Consider the following 20,537-nt stretch of genomic DNA (forward strand, 5'->3'; position numbering starts at 1 on the left):
GAATGCTAATTGTTATTTCATGTAGCCAAGTGCAAAAAGCAGGATTTTAGTATAGTCAATTAGTTTTTTTTTAATCTGCATGTGTCAAATGTGAAATAGCATTGCCAGCCTTTTTCACCCATATAGGAAGAAATATTCTCTCTATAGATTGCTTCCAGACATAATCAGTGTTATTAGTTAAAAAAAGGAAGGAACTTCCTCAAATAAATTATTTTGCAGATACCTAGATTTTTTTTTTTTTTTAAAAAAAATAATAACACAAATTTTGGCTGAAGACATAGCTAAAAAATTCGTAGTGCAATTTAAATGTGTACTCAGATCTCTCACTCCTCCCACCCTCCTAAAATGTGTGGTATCTGATAGTTTCCAGCTTGTTATTTTCCACTTGAAATTCTAGTGCCTTTTATACTCTGGGTTGAATCATATATAAAAATTTGCCAGTTCTATCAAATATGTTACTTTGTTATTCCAAATGTTAGAATACTACAAATCAGGACTTGACCCATCTGTCATATAGTTTGTGATATCAGCCTAAGGGATGGATATATATAAATGAAAATTACAAATATATTTAAAGTCACAACCCCTGGTATGCCCAAATATGGGAGGAAGGTCACACTTCCACTCTCTGTCTTCGGCTCGTCACAAGAGACCATCCAGACAGAAACCCAATATTTTTTACTGTTGCCTTTTTGTTAAATTTGTTTATATATATACATATACATATACATATACATATACATATACATATACATATACATATACATATACATATACATATACATATACATATACATATACATATACATATACATATACATATACATATACATATACATATACATATATACATACATACATACATACATACATACATACATACATACATACATACATACATACATATATATATATATATATATATATATATATATATGTTGTATTTGTGCTGATAAATAAATAAAGGGAGACTAGTATAGATCTATTTCAAGCTATTTAGCTCTCATCAGCTAGCCATACCCTTACTGGGATTCGAACCTGGGTATGGCTAGCTGATGAGAGCTAAATAGCTTGAAATAGATCTATACTAGACTCCCTTTATTTATTTATCAGCACAAATACAACACAAATGTTACAAAGGCAACAGTAAAAATATTGGGTTTCTGTCTGGATGGTCTCTTGTGACAAGCCGATGGACAGAGAATGGAAGCAGTGAACTTCCTCCCATATTTGGGCATTGTAACTCTAATATATATATATTGGGTTGTAACTCTAATATATATATGTAATATATATATTTTCATGGGTGTAGGTATGCTGGTCTTGTTGTATTCGGGTCTTTTCCCGTGTAAGATTGAGATTGCCTTGGTAACGTTTCAGCAAGGTCTCACTCGCCATCCTCAGGCTGGGTTTTGGGCTTAAAGTGTGGTCGGAGCTGCCGTCTTTCTATAAATCTCAGTGGGGGGGTGTGGAGTGCTGGTTTTGTTTCAGTAAGTGGAATGATTGATTGTGTGGTTGTATCATGATTGGTAGATTGGTGCTGATTGGTGCTGGCTGGCTGTCCATTGTTGTTTCATGTTGTAATGGCCTGGGTGGTGGGTGGGGCTTATTTGTTGTCTACTGCTGGTTTCCAAATGTCTGTAGGTGGGATGTATCGTCACGCTTATTCATGTTGTGGGGGTGTTTCTCTATTTCGATGGCTTCCATAATTATTCTCTTGTTGAAGTGTTCAGTTTTGGAGATTAACCTGGTTCCTTCAAAATTAATTTCATGTCCTGTAGCTTTAAGGTGCTGGAAAAGGGAGGAAGTTTTTTCTTTTTTTCTTACTGGGTTCTTGTGTTCTGCAATGCATGCATTTATTCTCTTGTTCGTTTGTCCTACGTATGTTGCAGGGAAGATTTAGCATGGTATTTCGTAGACTCCTTGGTTTTCTAGCTGAGAACCAAAGACAAAATCCAGCTTTATAGAAAGACAGCAGCTCCAACCACGCTTTAAGCCCAAAACCCAGCCTGAAGATGGCGAGTGAGACCTTGCCGAAACGTTGCCAAGACAATCTCAATCTTACATGGGAAAAGACCCAAATACAACAAGACCAGCATATATATATATGTCTGTCTGTCTGTCTGTCTGTCTGTCTGTCTGTCTGTCTGTCTGTCTGTCTGTCTGTCTATCTATCTATCTATCTATCTATCTATCTATCTATCTATCTATCTATCTATCTCTTTAAGCCCAAAACCAAGCCTGAAGACGGCGACTGAGACCTCGCCGAAATGTTGCCAAGACAATCTCAACCCGAATACAAGACCAGCATACCTACACCCGTGAAAATCTATGAAAATATATATAATATAATGTAATAATATGTATACATTATATGATATATATTTATAATTATATTATAATATAATATATAATGTATACATATACATATTATATATTATATGTAAATAATGTTCTTCTGTATTAACACAACAAATTCTATATGATGAATGTATTTCTCCTATATTTTATGTTATATTTAATTCAACATTTTAATAGCCAAAGCACTTTTCTAAACAATTCTGGCATATTTATCTGAATGAGTTATTGCCAGAATAGTGAGTCAGTCAGTCTCTCTCTCTCTCTCTCTCTCTTTCTCCCTCCCTCCCTCCCTCCCTCCCTCCCTCCCTCAAGTTTGGTCAAGCAATTGGTACACCGTGTATCCATGAATAAAAGTAAGTGAACTACAAAACGAAGGTGCAAGCCATCCTCCTTGGAGCTATGAACAAACAGCTGAATGCCACATCTATTGTAAGAACAAGCAAACAGCAGATTCTAGTTTCCCAGTTCAGGGTATTTCTTTAACTGGGAGTAAATCTCTGAATCCTTATGGGCATATTTTTGTGCGGATATCATTGCGAATATTCTGACAACCTCTACTATTCAATATAACCACGCCTCTACTGCAGAACAACACTCCAGACTCAATATTCCCATGTGTTTGGATTGTGATGAATGTTTTAAATACATATTTTCTATGCAACTTATACATTAAGATTAATGGCAGGTTTTATAGCTTAACCTATTTTTGCTTCTTTTTTGCAGCAAAAATAAGCTTATATTCAAAACAAAGAAAATATCATTTTTTTCACTGAAGGAGCAGTGGGGAAAAAAAAACACTATTTGTACTTCAAAACGTAAAAGATCTGGACTTTGCTGTTCTAGTTGGCATTCCTGTTTCTTTAACACTCCCCACAGAGAGTTTAGCCTTTTTAAGTCTTTCGGCCTTCTCCTCCATAATATTACTCGAACCGTAAAAAAAATAAATCACACCTAGGTAAGCAGGAACTTGATTTAGCAAAGTTTTCCTAAGCTTGACTGGACAACTGGAAGTTTGTTAAAACCTTTTTCACAAGAAACTAAGATTGATAAGCCAGCCTCCCTGGCCTTCCAACATTCCATTTCATTTAGTAAAGATGGGAAAGGAAGCAAACAGGCCAAGGTAAGCCTTCAGCTGCAGAGGGCAATTCCCGTTTTTCTCTCTGCAACCCCTGAATTCTGCCTTTATTCGATAGAATGGAGTTGTAGCCTTTTCCACTTCATAGTATATTAATTACGATCAAATAGGCAAGGAGGTTGACCAAGTTCACCAAGCGATATTAAAGTTCAGGTCTTTAAGCTAGTTTTACATTGGTCTCTATCATTCACCATGAGAAAAAGAGGTCTGCAGATTTAAACAGGCCCTGAAACAGGGCACCTGATCTCTGCTCTTTGACAACACTTTTAACAATGACAAAGCACAGTTTCCATTTGTCTCTCATAATCTCCCTGCTGAATCAGGTCAAAAACCCATCTCACACTGTTATTTTCTAATAACTGCTATTCAGAGGAAAAAAATGCCTCTAATCCCGGAGACAGCATACTGGCATGACTAATAGCTGTTCTTATCCTCCATGATCTCCTTTGGAATTCACCTAAATTAAGGGCCAAGCTCCATCTTCTTGTTGAAGATTTCCTGTTGCTTCAGAAGTGGGCAAGTAGCATTGTGTTTGCAGACCCCTTTTCTTGGGTAAATTGGCTGAATTTCAATAGCAACATTTCATTTGAACAAGGAAGGGAAAGTCATAGGAATCATAGAATCACAGGGTTGTAGGGGACCTTGGAGGTCTTCTAGCCCAACCTCCTGCCCATGGCAGTAGACCTTGAATCATCCCAGAAAAATGGCTGTCCATTTTTTTCTTGGAAACCTCCAGCAATGGAGAACCCACAACTCGGAGGAAAAATGTTCCATTGGTTAATTGTTCTCAGTGTCAGGAAGTTTCTCCTTAATTCCAGGTTGGATTTCTTTTTAACAAGCTTCCACCCATTGCTTCTTGTTCTGGCCTCAGGGGCTTTGAAGAATAGGACAATCCCCATCTCTTTATTGCAGCTCCTCATGTATCAGAAGACAGCTATCATGTCAAGCCTAATTCTTCTCTTCATTAGGTTAGACATAGTTTGTTCCCCTAATCGTTCCTCATATGATTCATCCTGCAGACCTCTTATCATCTTAGTCGCTTTTCTATGCACTCCTCCTAAGGCCTCAGCATCTTTTTTATCATGGTGACCAGAATTGGATGCAGTATTCCAAGTGTGGCCATTCTAGAGCAGTGTAAAGTAGCAATATCACTTCTCTGCACTTCATTGCATTGGCTTTTTTGGCATCTACAGCATACTGCTGTCTCATACTTAAAGGGTGATCCACTAGACCAGTGGTCACCAACCTTTTGGACCTCAGGAACCACTAAATTCATTATTTTAAATCCCACGGACCACTAATGTGATCTGCCTAATGACCAACTTGGTGAATGTGGCTAGGTGGTCATATGACTGGGTCTGTGTGGCCAACTTGATGTCACTCATCTCAAGGGGTCCCTTGCTAGCCTCTATTTGCCCCTTCGCTCCCAGCCACTCCTCGCCTGCCCACCCAGGCTCCTTAGGGCCCCAACAGGAAGCAGTTGTTGGAGCTAAGCAGCCGCCATGAGAAAGAGTTGGCAAAATAGCTGGCTCAGTTCAAATTAGATCTGACTGAGAAGGAGGCTCAGCAGAAACCCCTCACTGAAGACTACAAGCATAAGCTTTCCAAGCAGAGGGAAGACCTGCGGGAGTGCAAGGCCAGATACCAGCCCCTGGAGACTCACTGGGCTGAGATGGTCAGCCAGTTCCAGGCCATGATGCAGTCCCACTAGAACAAGGTCCTCTGGCTCTTCACCACCAGCGGCACTTCCCTCCAGGCTTCGCCCAAAACCCCACACCAGGAGGCTGAAGCAGACCCCAAGTTGGAATTTCTGTCCCACTCTGCCCCACACCAAAAGACCCCAAAGGGGGAGACTTTCTGCAGCAACACAAGCATTCATTGCATATATCTAGCCTGGGGGCCGTAGTTTGAAGACCTCTGATTTAGTGCAATATAAATATAAAAAATGCAAAAAAAAATATGTGGACCACCAAAATTTTCTCACGGACCACCAGTGGTCCATGGACCACCAGTTGGCAACCATTGCACTAGACACCTAGGTCCTCTCACAGGCACTACTGTTGATCAAGGTGCTGCCTCTCCTGTATCTGTGCATTTGATTTTTCCTGCCTAAGTGCAGGATGTTACTTTTCTCACCACTGAACTGCATCTTGTTAGCTAGGGCCCAATGCTCAAATCTGTCAAAATTGAATCTTGAATCTATCCTTCAAAGTGTTAGCAACTCCCCCAACTTGCTGTCATCAGCAAATTTGATGTGCTCTCCTTCTATCCCCTCATCTAGATCATTTATGAAGATGTTGAAGAGAGCCTTCAGGTGCCCCACTGCATGCTTCACTCTGTGTAGATGAAGTTCTACTGAGGATTACACATGGAGTTTCATTGGACAGCCAACTGCAAATCCATCTGGTGGTGATGCTGTCTATCCTATACTGTTCTATCCTACCAAGAAGAAGGTTGTGGTCTACTTTGTTAAATGCCATGCCTTACTGAAGTCTAAGTATGCTATACCCACAACATTTCCCTGATCCACTAATTTATTCACTTTATCAAAGAAGACAATAAAGTTTGTCTGGCATCTTATGCTTTAACAAACCCATGTTGGCTTCTGCTAATTGCTTTCTTTATGCAACCATGCTGGTTTTACCTGGGGTATCTTATTTTTCTTTCTCTCTGGTGTTGTGGGCAATTGGGCTTTTATGATCTCATTTTTCAGTTTCCCAAGCATCCCAAATTGTTTTTCCAGTTCAAATCAACCTAAGGCATTGAGAAAGTCAATTCAGATCTTAACTAGTAACTTAAAATTGGCTTTAAAAACCAGTTAAGGGTATTTTTCAGGCTTTTGAAAGAGTTTTAAGGGTGGGGAGGGATCATTTGCCCTGCTCTTTCTGCTGAATTCCCCATGAAGGACAGAAGACCAATTGCCCACCCCTTGAATTACTGATATTTACTGGAGGAGGGTAAAAAAATCAAGGTGGCAGATCAACACATGACCAAAGTCTCATGCTTTTTTACATCTACAAAATGATGTATGTAACAAAGAGCTGGAGCTTTGGTTGCAGTTACAGTTACAACTTCCCTCTTGACTTTTTTGAGTGCCTCCCACAGATGCCCCTGTTGAAGTATCAACTATCCTTGCTGCAAAGCAGCCACAAACTGTGCAGAGAAGTGCCAAAATCTGAGTATCACTAGAAAGGGAGAACAACCTATCTCTAGTAACCTTCTATATAATATGGATAAGAAAAGAACAGGTTGGGAAGAGTGACTCTCCTTGAACCTTGTGGTAAGATCTATGCCTTTTTTTAGAAACACAAGCTTTGTGAAAGTTTGTTGCCAATACATGCCCCACATTCACCCAACCATGTTGTGTACGCTGAAACCTACTGAGGTTTAAACATAATTGGAGCCCTCAGTTGGTGTATTAGTAGCTATGGAATCCTTCTGAGGACAGCATTTCTTTGAGTGGGTCCCAAGTGATTGGCATTCCACAGAGAGACATTTTTTTTCTGAGGGTGCCAGAGCACAATCGCACTTCCCAAGAGCGCAGCCACAATCCAACTCTGCCACCATCTTTAAATACGTTTTAGCATTTGAATTTGCCAGTAGCTGTGCATTTCTGCCAGACATCTGTGGTGACCTGGATGGGACATTAAATTTCAAAGCAGTTTGGCATTTCAATCCTGCAACTATCCAGCCCGCTCCCCTCCCCCCCGGTTCAATTGCACCTTCCGTTGCAATGTCTTTGGGCAACTTCCACAGTGTATATCTGGGTGTGCATCAGGAAAACCAGAGAAGAGGATGAAGGAAGGAGGTGGGGTATGTATTGAGAAACAGAACAGCCCAAAGCAAAATGGCTAGCCTTATCAAGTTGCCCCTAAAATACAAAGCACATGACCTCTACATTGGACCAAGCTGTTGACTACAAATCGACAACTTCCATCCATTTTTGGCTGGGGTTTTTTTTTTCCTTCCCTAAACGAATTTGTAAAAACAGCAACAAAAAAAGAAGTATTTTCAAAGGCAATCGGGAGATCTGTGCATCTTTCCTGCAGCCTGCACCGAGCACCACCGCAATCATTAAAATACCCCTGCTGATTCCCTGCTGATGCCAGCGAGTGCATAGCGATGTCTCCTGCCAAACACTGGCAGGAGACGTAATTGCTGCATGCTATGTTACAAAGGCAATGGGGAGCAGGAAGAACATTGAATCTCTACATCATTGAAAGTCCAAATTGACGCCCATCCTTATTGCTTCGAGGATAAAATTACTCGCTTTGAGGAGGGGGGGGAAGCAGAGAACTTTGCCTTTTTTTATTTACATGTGTATGTGTTCTAAACAGATTTAGCTTCCTAGGGCTGATTTACACTAGCTGTTGGCCTCAGTGTCAATAGCTTCAGAAAGCACAGGGCTGGCTGGTTGTCTGGCTGGCTGGCTGGCGTACGCGAGAAATGGGTACTGCTTCTGCAGAGGTAGATGCGAAGAGGCAACTCCATAGAGGAACTGTCAACTGAATTGCTGTGATGTCTACTGGGGCTTTTCAAACATGTCCCCTGTGATCGCAGAAGTCAGGATTGCTATGCAGAAATCTCTATCCAGAGGGAGGATTCATATCTGCAGCCCTGTAAGGTACGGGGAGGTGTTGAAATGAATGGAGCTGTCCTGGCTTCCAGTCCTGTCACCGAGCCATCCAATTCTGAGAATTATCCAGCCATCCATGCATTTAGCCTAAAGAATCACGGATGAGCTGCTAGCATCCTGACTATTCAGGGCACACTTGAGGACAATTAGGAAATGACAACACCTCTGGGACACTGATTTCACTTTCTAAACATTATTCATTACTGTCCTTTAGTGGAGATTTTCCCCTCTGGGTGACTGGGCAGAGTTTAACATGCCAGGGATTTTCTCTGCTCTTCTTTCTTTTCAGTTTTGTGTTTTGGGTGTGGACTTCTGTCGGAGCCAAGGAAGGAGAAACACACTTTGACAATGCAGGAGTTTTGTACCCTCGGTATGTCCTAGCATCACTGAAATTTGGGGCTGTTCTTGACAGTCTTACAGATTGGCCTCTTCCTATCTTTTACATTATAAATTAGGGCAGATATGGCATTTGTGCTACCAGAATGGACTCCTTGTCCTCAAGTCATATAGTTGTCTACACCATGAGTTAGAAATGTTAGTTAAAAATGTCCTTGATAGGGTTATGCCTACAATTTGGCCCTTTTATTCCTGGCAAAATGCTGGTGGTTTTTATAACACAATGCAGTGGTACCTTTCTTCTGACTGTGGAGTGGAATGCTAACAAGGACATTAGTTATATTTCCCTTTAAAATTTGGCCCTGGGTCAAGTTAGTGAAGGTTTACTACATTTTAGGTTTCTGTTGCATGCTTTTTTTAAGGTAGCCTTCAGGTTATGATCATAATGGAGCATGTCCATCATGGTTGTAAGTGGTGATGGTCATAAAACAAGTCATCAGATAAGTGGACATTTTTAATGACCATTTTTTTGTGCTGGTAATAGTCCGAAAGGTGCTTTTTCAAGAAGAAACTGGACTTTCTTGTTTTTCTTGGAAGGCATTTTGCTTCTCATCCAAGAAGCTTCTTCAGCTCTGACTGGATGGTGGGGAATGAAAGGATTTATATTCATTGCAGACAGCTGGTCATTGGCCTTTTTTTAGAGAGTCGTTGAGGCCACTTGGAGGTTTGTCTGTGTCCTCAGGGTCACCTGAGTAGTTCAAATGGCTGTGGAGCCTGTGTAAAAATTGTACAGCCCTCTCTCAACAGAAGGGGAGCGTTACAACATCATCTATCTCCATTCTACAACACAGTCCTTTCAGCAGTTCCAAGAAGGCTTTATACCCACTTGCACTACCCCAGTGACACAGATAAACCCCCAAGTGGCCTCAATGAATCTCTAAAAGGATGCAAATGACCAGCTGTCTGCAAGGAATATAAATACTTTTATTTGTCCACCATCCAGTCAGAGCTGAAGAAGCTTCTTGGATGAGAAGTGAAACATCTTAAAAGAAAAAACAAGAAAGACCAGTTGCCTCCTGAAAAAAGCTCCTTTGGGACAACCATGACCTGGATGGCCTAAAATCTTCATAGACATGCATGGTTGCTAAATGAATGCACCACAAACCAATAGTCATTAGGCAAATCAATGGTCCATTTGGGCTGGTTTTCCCCGAAATAGATAATAAATGCCGTTTTCTAGCAAAAACATCATAAAACATGACTGTAGGACACTGCAAACAGATGTAAACGAGAGTCAGTTGCCAAGCACCTGAAGTAGATATACACTCACATACACAAACAAAAAACATTCTACAAATTCTAATTAGTATAAACCACTGTAAAAATCACTCATATCAAATTCTGATCAATCCAGAGTACACTCTCAAAATCTGCTAAACTTCAGGAGGATACCTTGTATTTCTTTGCAAATCAATACAACCAAAATTCAAATTACTCTAGAATTTCAGTCACTAAGTTTAATGCCCTAAATTATTTTATGAGAGCTGCCGTAAAGGTGGTTGAAATGGAGGGAAGGAGGGGGAAACTCCAAATAAATAATGTTCTCTGAACTTAGAACAATGTTCTAACATATGGAAATCTTCACCATATGTTTGTATGATGTCCAGTGGGAAATAAATGCATGCGGTATATAGTTGTATAAATCCACACAACCTTTCCTAATGTTAGAGCCCAATTCTAGAACTTCCTTAAAGCTTTCAGGGTACAAGTTTCTGGACTAGGAAGTAATCTAACAGGTATGACCGCAAGGCCAGGTCAAAAAAAACCCAAGCAAGATGGTGGTTGCAATGGATTGGCTAAAACACCGCCGTTTTTTGTTTACATCTGTCATGACTTTTTTTTAACCATAACCTGCGGATACCTTTTGAAAGCTAAATATAAAATGGACAAACAAATAATATTGTATTAATGTCTCAAGATGAGTAATGCAGCTTCCACATATTACTACAGACACTCAAATGCTAGAGATGGATGATTCTCACAGGCATTGTTGATATTAACCAATAGTCTAGTGACCTGGATATTCAGGTTTCTTGACATGTTTACGATTCACAGCAACAGTACCATTATTTTAGTCTTTTCATGAGATTTGCCTGCATGAAGGCTATTTCCTCATAATTGACTATTTTTGCCGAGGTTCATCCATATCCAGTGCCAATCCTCCAACATTTAATCAGATGGAGGCATTTTTACAACTTAGGATGTCTGTTCCTGTTGGGGTCACCACTAATCATGTGCAGTGTCTCCATCTAGACATTGATGAAGGCAGAACTCCTAGTACTTTCTTTCCTTGACACATATTATCAGTATAAATTGCACATAGCTGTGGACACACTTGTTTAAAATGTGATTGCTGATGAGAATGGCAAGTCAGAGTGCTTTTATTGTTATGGCCTTTTGAGAGGGACAAGGCATTGCTCAGTTGAATGGGGTATATTACTCTTCATTTCAGTGACCCCGTATTCCTTGTACAACGCTGTTTGTTGTGGTGTCAGCGAATGCCTGTGAAATTAAAAATAAAATTCATACTAAACAAGCTGCAGCTATTTCTCTCAAATGTGACCGGAGGAAAAATTGGTCACAAAAATTCTGTTTAATTTTTCTTTCAAAAAGTGATTCCTGCCAAAACAGTTCAAAATCAAGAAAACACAAAGAAAAGGCTAAGAGGAGATGCTAAAAGTAACAGTTTGAAGATTTTAAGACATTTCAGAAAAATGGTATTTATATGCAGAAGTCATGACAGAGGTCTAAGAGATTTGAGGGAGCATTAAAGATTTTTTTTAATCTCAACTGTTTCTGTGCTTTATTACACCACCACATTACAAACAAAAAAATTACGACAAACATGACTTCTCTCTGTTGTTAGTTACACATCAACAAGAAAACCATTCTACCCAAATGGGGCCAAAACAGAAGATGTGAAAAACAAAAATGAGAATTAGTTTATATATCAAACAGTGGTTTGAACAAAAAGCTAGATTATTAATACTTTGGGGTACCAAAATGTAAGTGTATGTTGTATGTTTGTGTGTGTGTGTGTGTGTGTGTGAACGAATAGCTTCTTTGTTAGACTGTACCTCACTGCTAAGAAAATTGCATTGTTATTTCTGTTTAAATTTACATAAGGGGAAAGAACAATACTAGTTACATGAAGTAAGACAGCACAAATTAACTCCTTAAGGATTACTGCAACTCCAATGTTTCTCTATACGGAGCACATATCTTAAGGAGCTTTGAAAAGAAAACAAAGAAATATATATATATATATATATCTATTTATATATATATCAACAATCCTAGCAATTTATAATGCATATACAGATGTTCACCTGCATCCTTTTGATTCTCTATATGAGAGAGAGAAAGCAACAAGGAGAAAAGAGAGAAACAAGAACAGATATGCAGAATTAATGAGCAAGTGGATCAAAAGGCCCCCAGTTATGTGTGATATATGACATTCATAAAGAAAAGAAGTTGCCCAATCTCTCCCACCCACCCAAAAGCATGGAGATCATAATACCAGGTGTCTTGCCAAGAAAGAATTTAATCATTGTGCAAAGAAAAATAAATGGGTGTTGAAGTGGTTTCCCTCTGCAAACACATATTGCGAATTAGATCAGCAAATGAATATACATAAAATATGCTCTATTCAAAGGTTGCTTTTGAAAGAAACTAAAATAGCACTCTATTTGAGAAATAACAGACAAGAGACGTGAAAGAGCTAATGTCCAACGAGGACGTTTTTCGGTGGTTTTATGCAAAGGTTGTTACAAACTTCAGAAACCAAAAAAAAAAAAAAAACATTCGGGAAATGTTTCGTAGCTGAACCGTAACTCCGTGCTCCCCGGTGCGGTAACTCCCTCTTGATTGTGTACCAGTGACAAGTGTTTACAAATTGGGGTTACACATAAGCAAAGTAAAAATGCATTCAGGTCACAGACAGAAAGAACGGAAAAAACTTACAGATAAATTGGAGTTTGTCACAAACAAACAAAAAAACCGGCTGAATTTTTTTCTAACCTGGTTTTTAGGCTGATAAAAAGTGACTTGACCTCTCACAACTGGGACTTTCACAGACAGAAGCAACAGACAAGCCAAATGCTAAAAGACTCAAAGCGAGGAAAATGAGTTGGTTTGGCTCTGGATTGGACGGAGGAAATGAAAACGGAAAAGAGCGAAGGCAGCATGGAGAGGTGGAAGGAAGGTACTCACGAATGGTTAAATCCATCACTTGAGAGGCCAAGCAGAAGACAGGATGCTCATACATTTCTCTCTTTTTCCCTATAAAAGAGGATTTGGGCATGCAAGAGGCTTAGGTCAGAGGTAAAGAGGTTATAGGTCATAGGTCAGAGGAAAACTTTACATTAGCTTTAAAGGAAAGTAGCTGTAGAGTATTTGGGGATACATACAGGAAATAAAATTAAAATAATAATAAAAAAGGAGATTTAAAATTGGGTGTTTTCTGGATTAACCATTCAGCATGCTCATGAGTCACAAAAGGGATTGTGCCCATGATTCTAAAGGTTTGTTCTGAATTCTTGGTAGGAATATAATGATCAGAACATCACAAACAGGAGGAAATAGAATTCTGTTGATTTAAGGCTCCGAGATACTAAGGAGTTTAGCCTTTAGTATCTAAGGTTTTCACAGGTATTTCTTCATAAACATAGCCTCAAACAGCATTGCTCATCATCATTACTTATCTTAATTTTAACGCACTCTAGATATTGAGACAGAATAAAGCGTTTCATTTCCAAATGACTAGATTCCTTTCAGGAAACAGGTTGCACAATATGCATATAAATGTGTGTGTATATATATATATATATGTAAAGTTAAAAACAATTTAAAAAAGCAACTCCTAGTGAGTGGACTATGCTCATGAGAGAAAACCTGAGGCATGCAACTTGCTGATGTTGGGTTGTTTGAATTAACAATCCCAGCATGCTTTGAAACTGACGCAACCACTTTTTCTAGAGGCAACATAGAAAAGTGGCTGAACCAACCACAAACAAGGAAAAGGAGAAGCAGAAGAGAGCAGGTAGTGTGGGATGAAAGTACTTCTCTGAAAACAACAGCTGGATTTTTTTTATAAAAAAAAAGGAGAGAGAGAGAGAAAAACTAAAAAAATAAAAATAAAAAAAGTTTGTTGCTTCAAAGTTTCCCAGACCTAAAGTCACAGTGCCAAAAAAAAAAAAAAAAAAAAAAAAGAGGGCAGAGAATTAACACAATCAAGAAGAATTGAGGCACAAAAGGAAAGTACACGCTAACTGTTCTACGTTTTTGGGAAATGAATGCATTTTTACTTACAGATCATAAAGTTTGTTTTTGCATAGATATATCTGAAAGAAGAGAGGCACAGCTTACCGACAAAGTTAGTGAGGGTTATACAGAGACCAAGGAAAGGAAAACAAGAAGCCCAAAGGTGCTTTTCTACTGGAGTTCTCCCATGTCTTCACGAAAGCAGATTTAAACATTGAAATTTGTAACAGAGTTCACCAATTAAAACCCGTGAAGTAGAAGGCTTGGATAAATTGCTTGATAGCTCAGCACTCAAGAGACTTGCTTTCCTTCTCTATTTTCACTGCTCATTACCGAGTCAAGAGTTGATAAACATCCTTTTAGTGCCCAATTCTTAAGTGTTTCTCACTGGATGCATAACAATGAATTCATTACCACTGGTACACAATTTGCATTGTCAATGGGGGGGAAAACATTGAAAGAGAGAGGGAAGTATATCAGTGTACAGACCCTGGAAATATGTGACTTATCACAACAGACCTTCTGACAAGCAAGGACTAGGAGAAAGAAATTGAATAGTGATATTCATTCTGCCAGTGTTATTCCTCCAAGTGAACACATTAAAAGCTTCACGGCTCACACAGGACGAGAAACCACCATCCATATTGTATGATTCCATGTTTCCCATTTCACAGCAAGACATTGAACCGGAGTTTTTTGCATTACTATTCAGCAACAACCGAGTAACAATGAAAAAATTGATGAACGCATTAAAGATCTATTCGCATGTATAATTAGATTCCTGCCAAAAGCATATCTTCCAGCAAGTTTTAAAATGTCTTTTTGATGGCTACATGTGTCTTTGGTCACTAATTGTTATTCTTTCCTAATGTAAAAGGTCAGCAATATCATCTGCGGCAAATTTAGAGTGACAAGAATGAGATCTGAAGCCAGCGCAAGGCCAACTGACTTGACAGGAGCTGCTATACAAAAAGGGAAGGTGGCAAACATTATCCAGGGAAAAATAGACATTTTTAATTAGCTTCTAAAGGAACGAGGGCCGTGCAAACATTTCTGAGTGTTCTGCTCATTCAATTGTCCAATGAACCCACTGTCACCAGCAGTGATATGTTGATGTCATGCTCTTTTTTTGGGGGGGGGGGGGGAAGGGAAATATATGCCAGATTTTGATTACTGTTCTATGCAAGATTATTATATTCTCCATTTTGCTTTATGTTTTAAAAATCTATTTATGTCTGCTTATCTGGTAATAATATATGCAGATGATCTTTATTTTTAACAAAGCTTTTAAAAATCTTTTTCTCTGAAAGAGGACGCTAACACTTGAAGTTAAGAATTAAATTTACCTTACCTTCGATTTTTGCATATTCTGATAGCCGAGTATAGTTAGTCAATGCAGCTTGTTCTAAGCATTTACGGATGACAGCTTTTACCTCCTCTTGAGGGACAGGAGTAACTATGTCTTTCATCAAAACCTTGATTTAAGGAAGCATTGATTTATTATGTCTTCTTAATTATTATTATTTGTAAAATAATCTACCCTCCCAATGCCCTTTGTCTCCCTCTTCTGGCCAGAAAAGAAGACAGCAGTAGCCTTATCCATTGGTCTTTGAAACATTAGGACTTGGTCTCTGAGGCCCACAGTCTGGTTTTGTAATTTATATTTTGAAACACTGCATGAAATGACGAAGGATGTGCAACAAATCTACAAAAGACGCACATTTTATACAATGTGTACGTGGCACCTCAAACTCACGATTTCCTTTCACCTTTACCAAGATCGATTTTTGACCATATTTGGAAATGAATTATGTTCTTATACTGCAACCTAATAGAGCAATATCATCTGATTTTACCAGTTGATGAAACCCCAGCCATAATAAATAATACCGTTCTTAAGATGCTACAGGACTGCATGGTTTTTAAACCTAATGTCTCTGGTATTTATAGTTTCAAAGAATTTTATGGCTGTGAAATCAGCCCTGCATATGGTATCAATGTACACACCAATAAAAAAAAAAAGTCACAGCTCCATTAGATAAAATACCAAGGATTATGTGATAGGAGGAGCACAGATTGGTTTTGTATGATTTATAGAATGTTTTAATTATATGCAACCATAATTTAGAATATCAAGCCTCCAAATGTAATTTCCATACGCTGATGATCTGAATCAGATCCAGGGCTGTGCAAGCCAAAGATTTTTTGTACAAACCCTCAGATCGGCTTCAGAGAATCTCTTCAACCTCTAGAATGGATTTCTACAGGGGCTGCAGAATCGTTCTCTCCTCGGTGTATTGCTGAGCAAAGAGTCTTCACTCTCCACAATGAAACAGTGGCTTTTCGTTCAGGAGAAAAGCAGCTCAGTATTCTATTCATTGCCATCATCAAAACACAGCTCAATCTCTATATATGAATGGATAAGGTCAATTACTTCAGATACGAACGGTGTGGAGCTACTGGGAGGACCATAACTCCTGGAAGGACAACTTGAGTAAGTCCAACCATGTAAACTAGTTAGTGGTGGGCTGCTGCCGGTTTGGACCGATTCAGGCAAACCAATAGTTGCGACCTGTGGGTGGGCCTGCCCGAATCCCATCCATTATCGCTGTGTTTTTGATGCAGCACGCATGTGCAAAAGGTGCACATGAGTTAATTGCCATGTTGTTTGATGCTGAATGCATGTGTGGAAGACATGCATGAGCAAATTGCCATGTGTTTTGATGCCACACGCATGTCAACAGCCTACACATGTTGACGACGTGCGCACGAGTGAAGTAAGTTTGTGCGCAAGCTCACATTTCTGGTGCTGGGTATGTGATGCCCTCCTCTGAAACTAGTGTATACTAGTTAGGATAAAAGTAGGATTAATAAACTAGTGTATACTAGTTAGGATAAAAGTAGGATTAATAAACTAGTGTATACTAGTTAGGATAAAAGTAGGATTAATAAAATTATGCACACTAGGAGAAAAAAAATATTTCTCCGGGTCATTGTTTCCAAGAGAATGGAGAGGCAAATTAATTTCCTCTCTTCAAACCAATATAATTCAAACCAATTTAAATCCTACTAGATGAAGACAGCCAAATATGGAAACGAGCTCATTGCCTTAACTTTTCAACAATCTTAACAAAATAACGAACTTGGAAGGGATCTTGGAGGTCTTTTAGTCTAATTTCCTGCTTAGGCAGGAAACCCTATACCATTTCAGACAAAAGGTTATCCAACATCTTCTTAAAAACTTCCAGTGTTGGAGCATTCACAGCTTCTGGAGGCAAGCTGTTCCACTGATTAATTGTTCTAACTGTCAGGAAATTTCTTCTCAGTTCTAAGTTGCTTCTCTCCTTGATTAGTTTCCACCCATTGCTTCTTGTTCTACCCTTAGATGCCTTGGAAAATAGCTTGACTCCCTCTTCTTTGTGGCAGCCCCTGAGATATTGATCTTATGCTTACCCGTTCCAGGAGTGATAAAGTGGCTTTTAAAGCTCCTTCCGGTCGGCCAAATGGGAAGCAATACCTAGAAATAATATATAGCTTTTTAATATTTTTACAGCATATTACTTAATATAGTTACATCAATTTGATGTAAAGAATAACTTTCCCTGCCTACTTTCATCTGAATTCCTGTGTCCACAAACACTGTCTTAAGTGAAACTACAGGATTTGGGTTGAACATTTAAATTAATGCCTTTTAAGAAAAATCTAGAATTTTAAATGAAAGAAGAAGGCTCAGATAAATTGAAATCTTGGTTAAACACAGGAAAGGAGTTATGGCTAGATCCAGCATTACTTCACATATAATTTATACCCTTACAATTTTATTTGTTGAGAGTGCTACTATCATTCCAATAAATATGAACAATGTTGATTAATTCCCAAATTAGCTGGGGGAGGGCATATGTTTTGTCCTCACAAATGTTCTCTTGATGTGATACTTGGAGTTCTATCAGGAAAGCCAGTGAGACAACTGAAAATTTCAAATGGGAAGTGATGTTTAACAGGTAGAGCAGAGGGAATACCAACAAGACGATTGTTTTCCTATTCTGTATAGATCTCTTTTGAGTTCTTCAAATTAATAATTCGATGATTGCTTTTGGAGCCTGGATTTTGTATCATGCCTCACTGGTACTTTTAACAAGGATACCTAGTAGTCCTGTAACTGTAGGACTCTTTCAGAGAAAATGGGCTTTTCCATGCTTGAATCAGAGAGGAAAGGGCATGAGGAAAAATATCATACAATAAGGAGATAGGCAAAAGGAATAGAGAAAAAAAATCAGACAACAGCATGGTATAATATGGCTATATTATGTCCTAGTCATTGTCCCTAGATAAAGAAAAGAGCTGTTTTGGTTTTAATCGCAAAATGTGAGCAGAAACCTGCCCATCATCATATCATCACTTTTAATTAATAAATATAGGTAATCCTCAACCTACAACTACATTTGGGACCAGAATGCCAGCAACCAGCACGTTGCTAAGCAAAGTGGTTGCTCATTGAGTCGTGCCTGATTTTGCCACATTTTTTGCCTCAGTTGTTAAGTGAATCACTAGTTTGTTAAGTGAGTCATGTGGTCATTCAGTGAATCCAGCTTCCCCATTGACTTTGTTTGTCAGAAGCCAGTGAAATAGGTGATCAGGTAAATACATGCTGGTTGCCAAATTTTGTCCAAATTTTGGACATGTGACTGTGGGGAATGCTCTGATGGTCGCAAGTGTGAGGACCGGACATAAGTTACTTTCTTCAGTGGCATTGTAAGTTTGAACAGTCACTATACAAATGGTTGTATGTCAAGGACTACCTGTGTTTGTGTAAGGGTTTGATCACCAAAGTCAAGATGATGGCTCTGATGGGAAAATTGAAGTTCTAGTAAAACATTTGGGGTATTTCCTCTTGGGGGATGGCTTTTCTCTACTGATCCCAATAGCAAGATGCCTCCTTCCTTTTATATTCCTTCTTCTCAAGATACATCCCAAAAGGTTACAAAACCCTCAGAAGGAGAGTTTTACGTTAGGAGACTTTAAAGAGGAAGAGACAGTTTTAACGTAGTCACCAACCAGTGGTCTGTGAGAAAATTTTGGTGATCCACATAAAAATTATTTGCATTTTTTTTATATTGCACTAAATACTATTCATCTTTAAAAAAATCATATTAGTGATCCGCGGGATTTAAAATTATGAATTTAGTGGTCCCTGTGGTCCGTTACGTTGGTGACCCCCTGGCACTGTCTTCTTTAGGAAGTCTTCCAATCCTAAATGGAACTTTACTCACATAACAATCAATTTCAACCATTACCATATTTTTCGGAATATAAGATGCACCTTTTTCCCTTAAAAAAGAGGGTGATAATCTGGGTGCATCTTATACACTGAATACAGCATTTCTGGCCTCCCAACACCCCCCCCCTTTTGCAAAAATGGCTATGTATAGCCTTTAGGAGGCTTCCAGAGTGCTCCTGGGGCTGGGGAAGGGGCAGAAATGAGCAAAAAATGGGCCTTTTTTGCTCGTTCCCCCCTCCCCAGCCACCAGGAGCACGCTATAAGCCTCCTAAAGGTTATGCATACTCTTTTTTCGACAAAAAATGGGCCCATTTTTGTAAAAACTTGCCGTTTTTTTGCTTGTTTTTGCCCTCCAGCCCCCAAGAGCACTCTACAAGCCTCCTAAATGCTATGCATGTCCTTTTTGACAAAAAACAGGGCTGGTTTTGGGAGGTTTGCAGAGTGCAAAAATGTTTTTTTTTTAAATTTGCCTCTTCAAAATTTTGGTGCGTCTTATACTCAGGGATGTCTTATACTCCAGAGTGTCTTATACTCAGAAATATATGGTAAGTGGAATTGGATCACCCTGGAGTAATGATAAATTTAAACCTTAAAATTGCAAGTTCTTCTCCTAAGCATTCTGTCTACAACTCTTAATGAATTGCTACTACTTAAGCAAGCCATGATAACTGCAACAGTGGAAACCTGGGGACATGACTCCCGCTTTGGAAATTGATATAGCCATTATTACCTAAAATGCGTGATTTGATTTTCCAATAACAACCGCAGCCGCTCTTTGATGTCTTCAAATCGCTCTTTTTCTTCTACTGTTACCGTTCCTATTCCATCAGGCCTAAAGGAAAAACATTATGAATAACTTGAAAGCTGTCTCATGACTTTTATGAATCACCACCCCTGAAATCCAAAGCGTGCGCTTCTTTGGATTTTCAATATTTTTTTTAAAAAAATGGTGTGAATAAATAGTATCATTTCAGTTACAGACATTTGAAATTGCTGATGGAGTCCTCCAGACTTTATTGCATGTATAAAACTCTGAACAGAGAATCTAATCCCTTATTTTGATTTGCCGTGTTACTCTATGTAGTCCTGCTGATCAAAACACCTGAATTGTATGGATTACAACACCCAATTTTAGATTGAAGCTAATGAGCGAAGAGGTTTTGCTGGGTCTCTGCTTTTCTATGGAAACCACACGCCTTCCTTTTCATATATCACGTTTTATAAACCAGGGTGGAGATATTTTTTTTATATCATAAACTCCATTTTTCACCAGGATATGCTTAAACTATCCCTCATACAGATCAGGAAATACTTGTGATCATTCACGGCAGGAGGTGCAAAACTAAAGTTATTGAATATTGTAGTATGTGAGGTTCATTTTCTGAGAGTATCAATCTTGGCAGTAAATTTTTGGAAGTGCAGGGGGTGGAGAATGGCTGCTTCTATGCCTCTTAAACAAGCTCATGCCC

The 20,537-nt window shown here is 38.9% G+C and overlaps 2 protein-coding genes across 20 annotated transcripts in view; one reads left to right on the forward strand and one right to left on the reverse strand.

Moving 5' to 3' along the window:
- CEP15 (centrosomal protein 15) overlaps positions 1-20,537 on the forward strand; it is a 431,988-nt gene that overhangs the window by 218,240 nt on the left and 193,211 nt on the right. The gene's annotated exons all lie outside the window — the stretch shown is intronic.
- CADPS (calcium dependent secretion activator) overlaps positions 1-20,537 on the reverse strand; it is a 434,367-nt gene that overhangs the window by 129,147 nt on the left and 284,683 nt on the right. For 7 of the 19 annotated variants that reach the window (XM_087708812.1, XM_087708811.1, XM_087708805.1 and 4 more), the window contains 3 exons: positions 19,799-19,900; positions 17,244-17,307; positions 15,142-15,265 (listed from right to left, as the gene is read on the reverse strand). In XM_087708812.1, the coding sequence (XP_087564938.1) occupies positions 15,142-15,265; positions 17,244-17,307; positions 19,799-19,900 (290 nt within the window). Of the gene's footprint in view, positions 1-11,857; positions 11,876-12,740; positions 12,810-15,141; positions 15,266-17,243; positions 17,308-19,798; positions 19,901-20,537 lie in introns of all 19 variants that reach the window. The other 12 variants (XM_087708806.1, XM_087708791.1, XM_087708798.1 and 9 more) reach the window with 3 other exon arrangements.

The sequence above is a fragment of the Thamnophis sirtalis genome, unplaced genomic scaffold (assembly GCF_051295495.1).
Source record: "Thamnophis sirtalis isolate CommonGarterSnake01/CBP01778 unplaced genomic scaffold, rThaSir2_p1.2 scaffold_3, whole genome shotgun sequence".
NCBI classification, from domain to species: domain Eukaryota; kingdom Metazoa; phylum Chordata; class Lepidosauria; order Squamata; family Natricidae; genus Thamnophis; species Thamnophis sirtalis.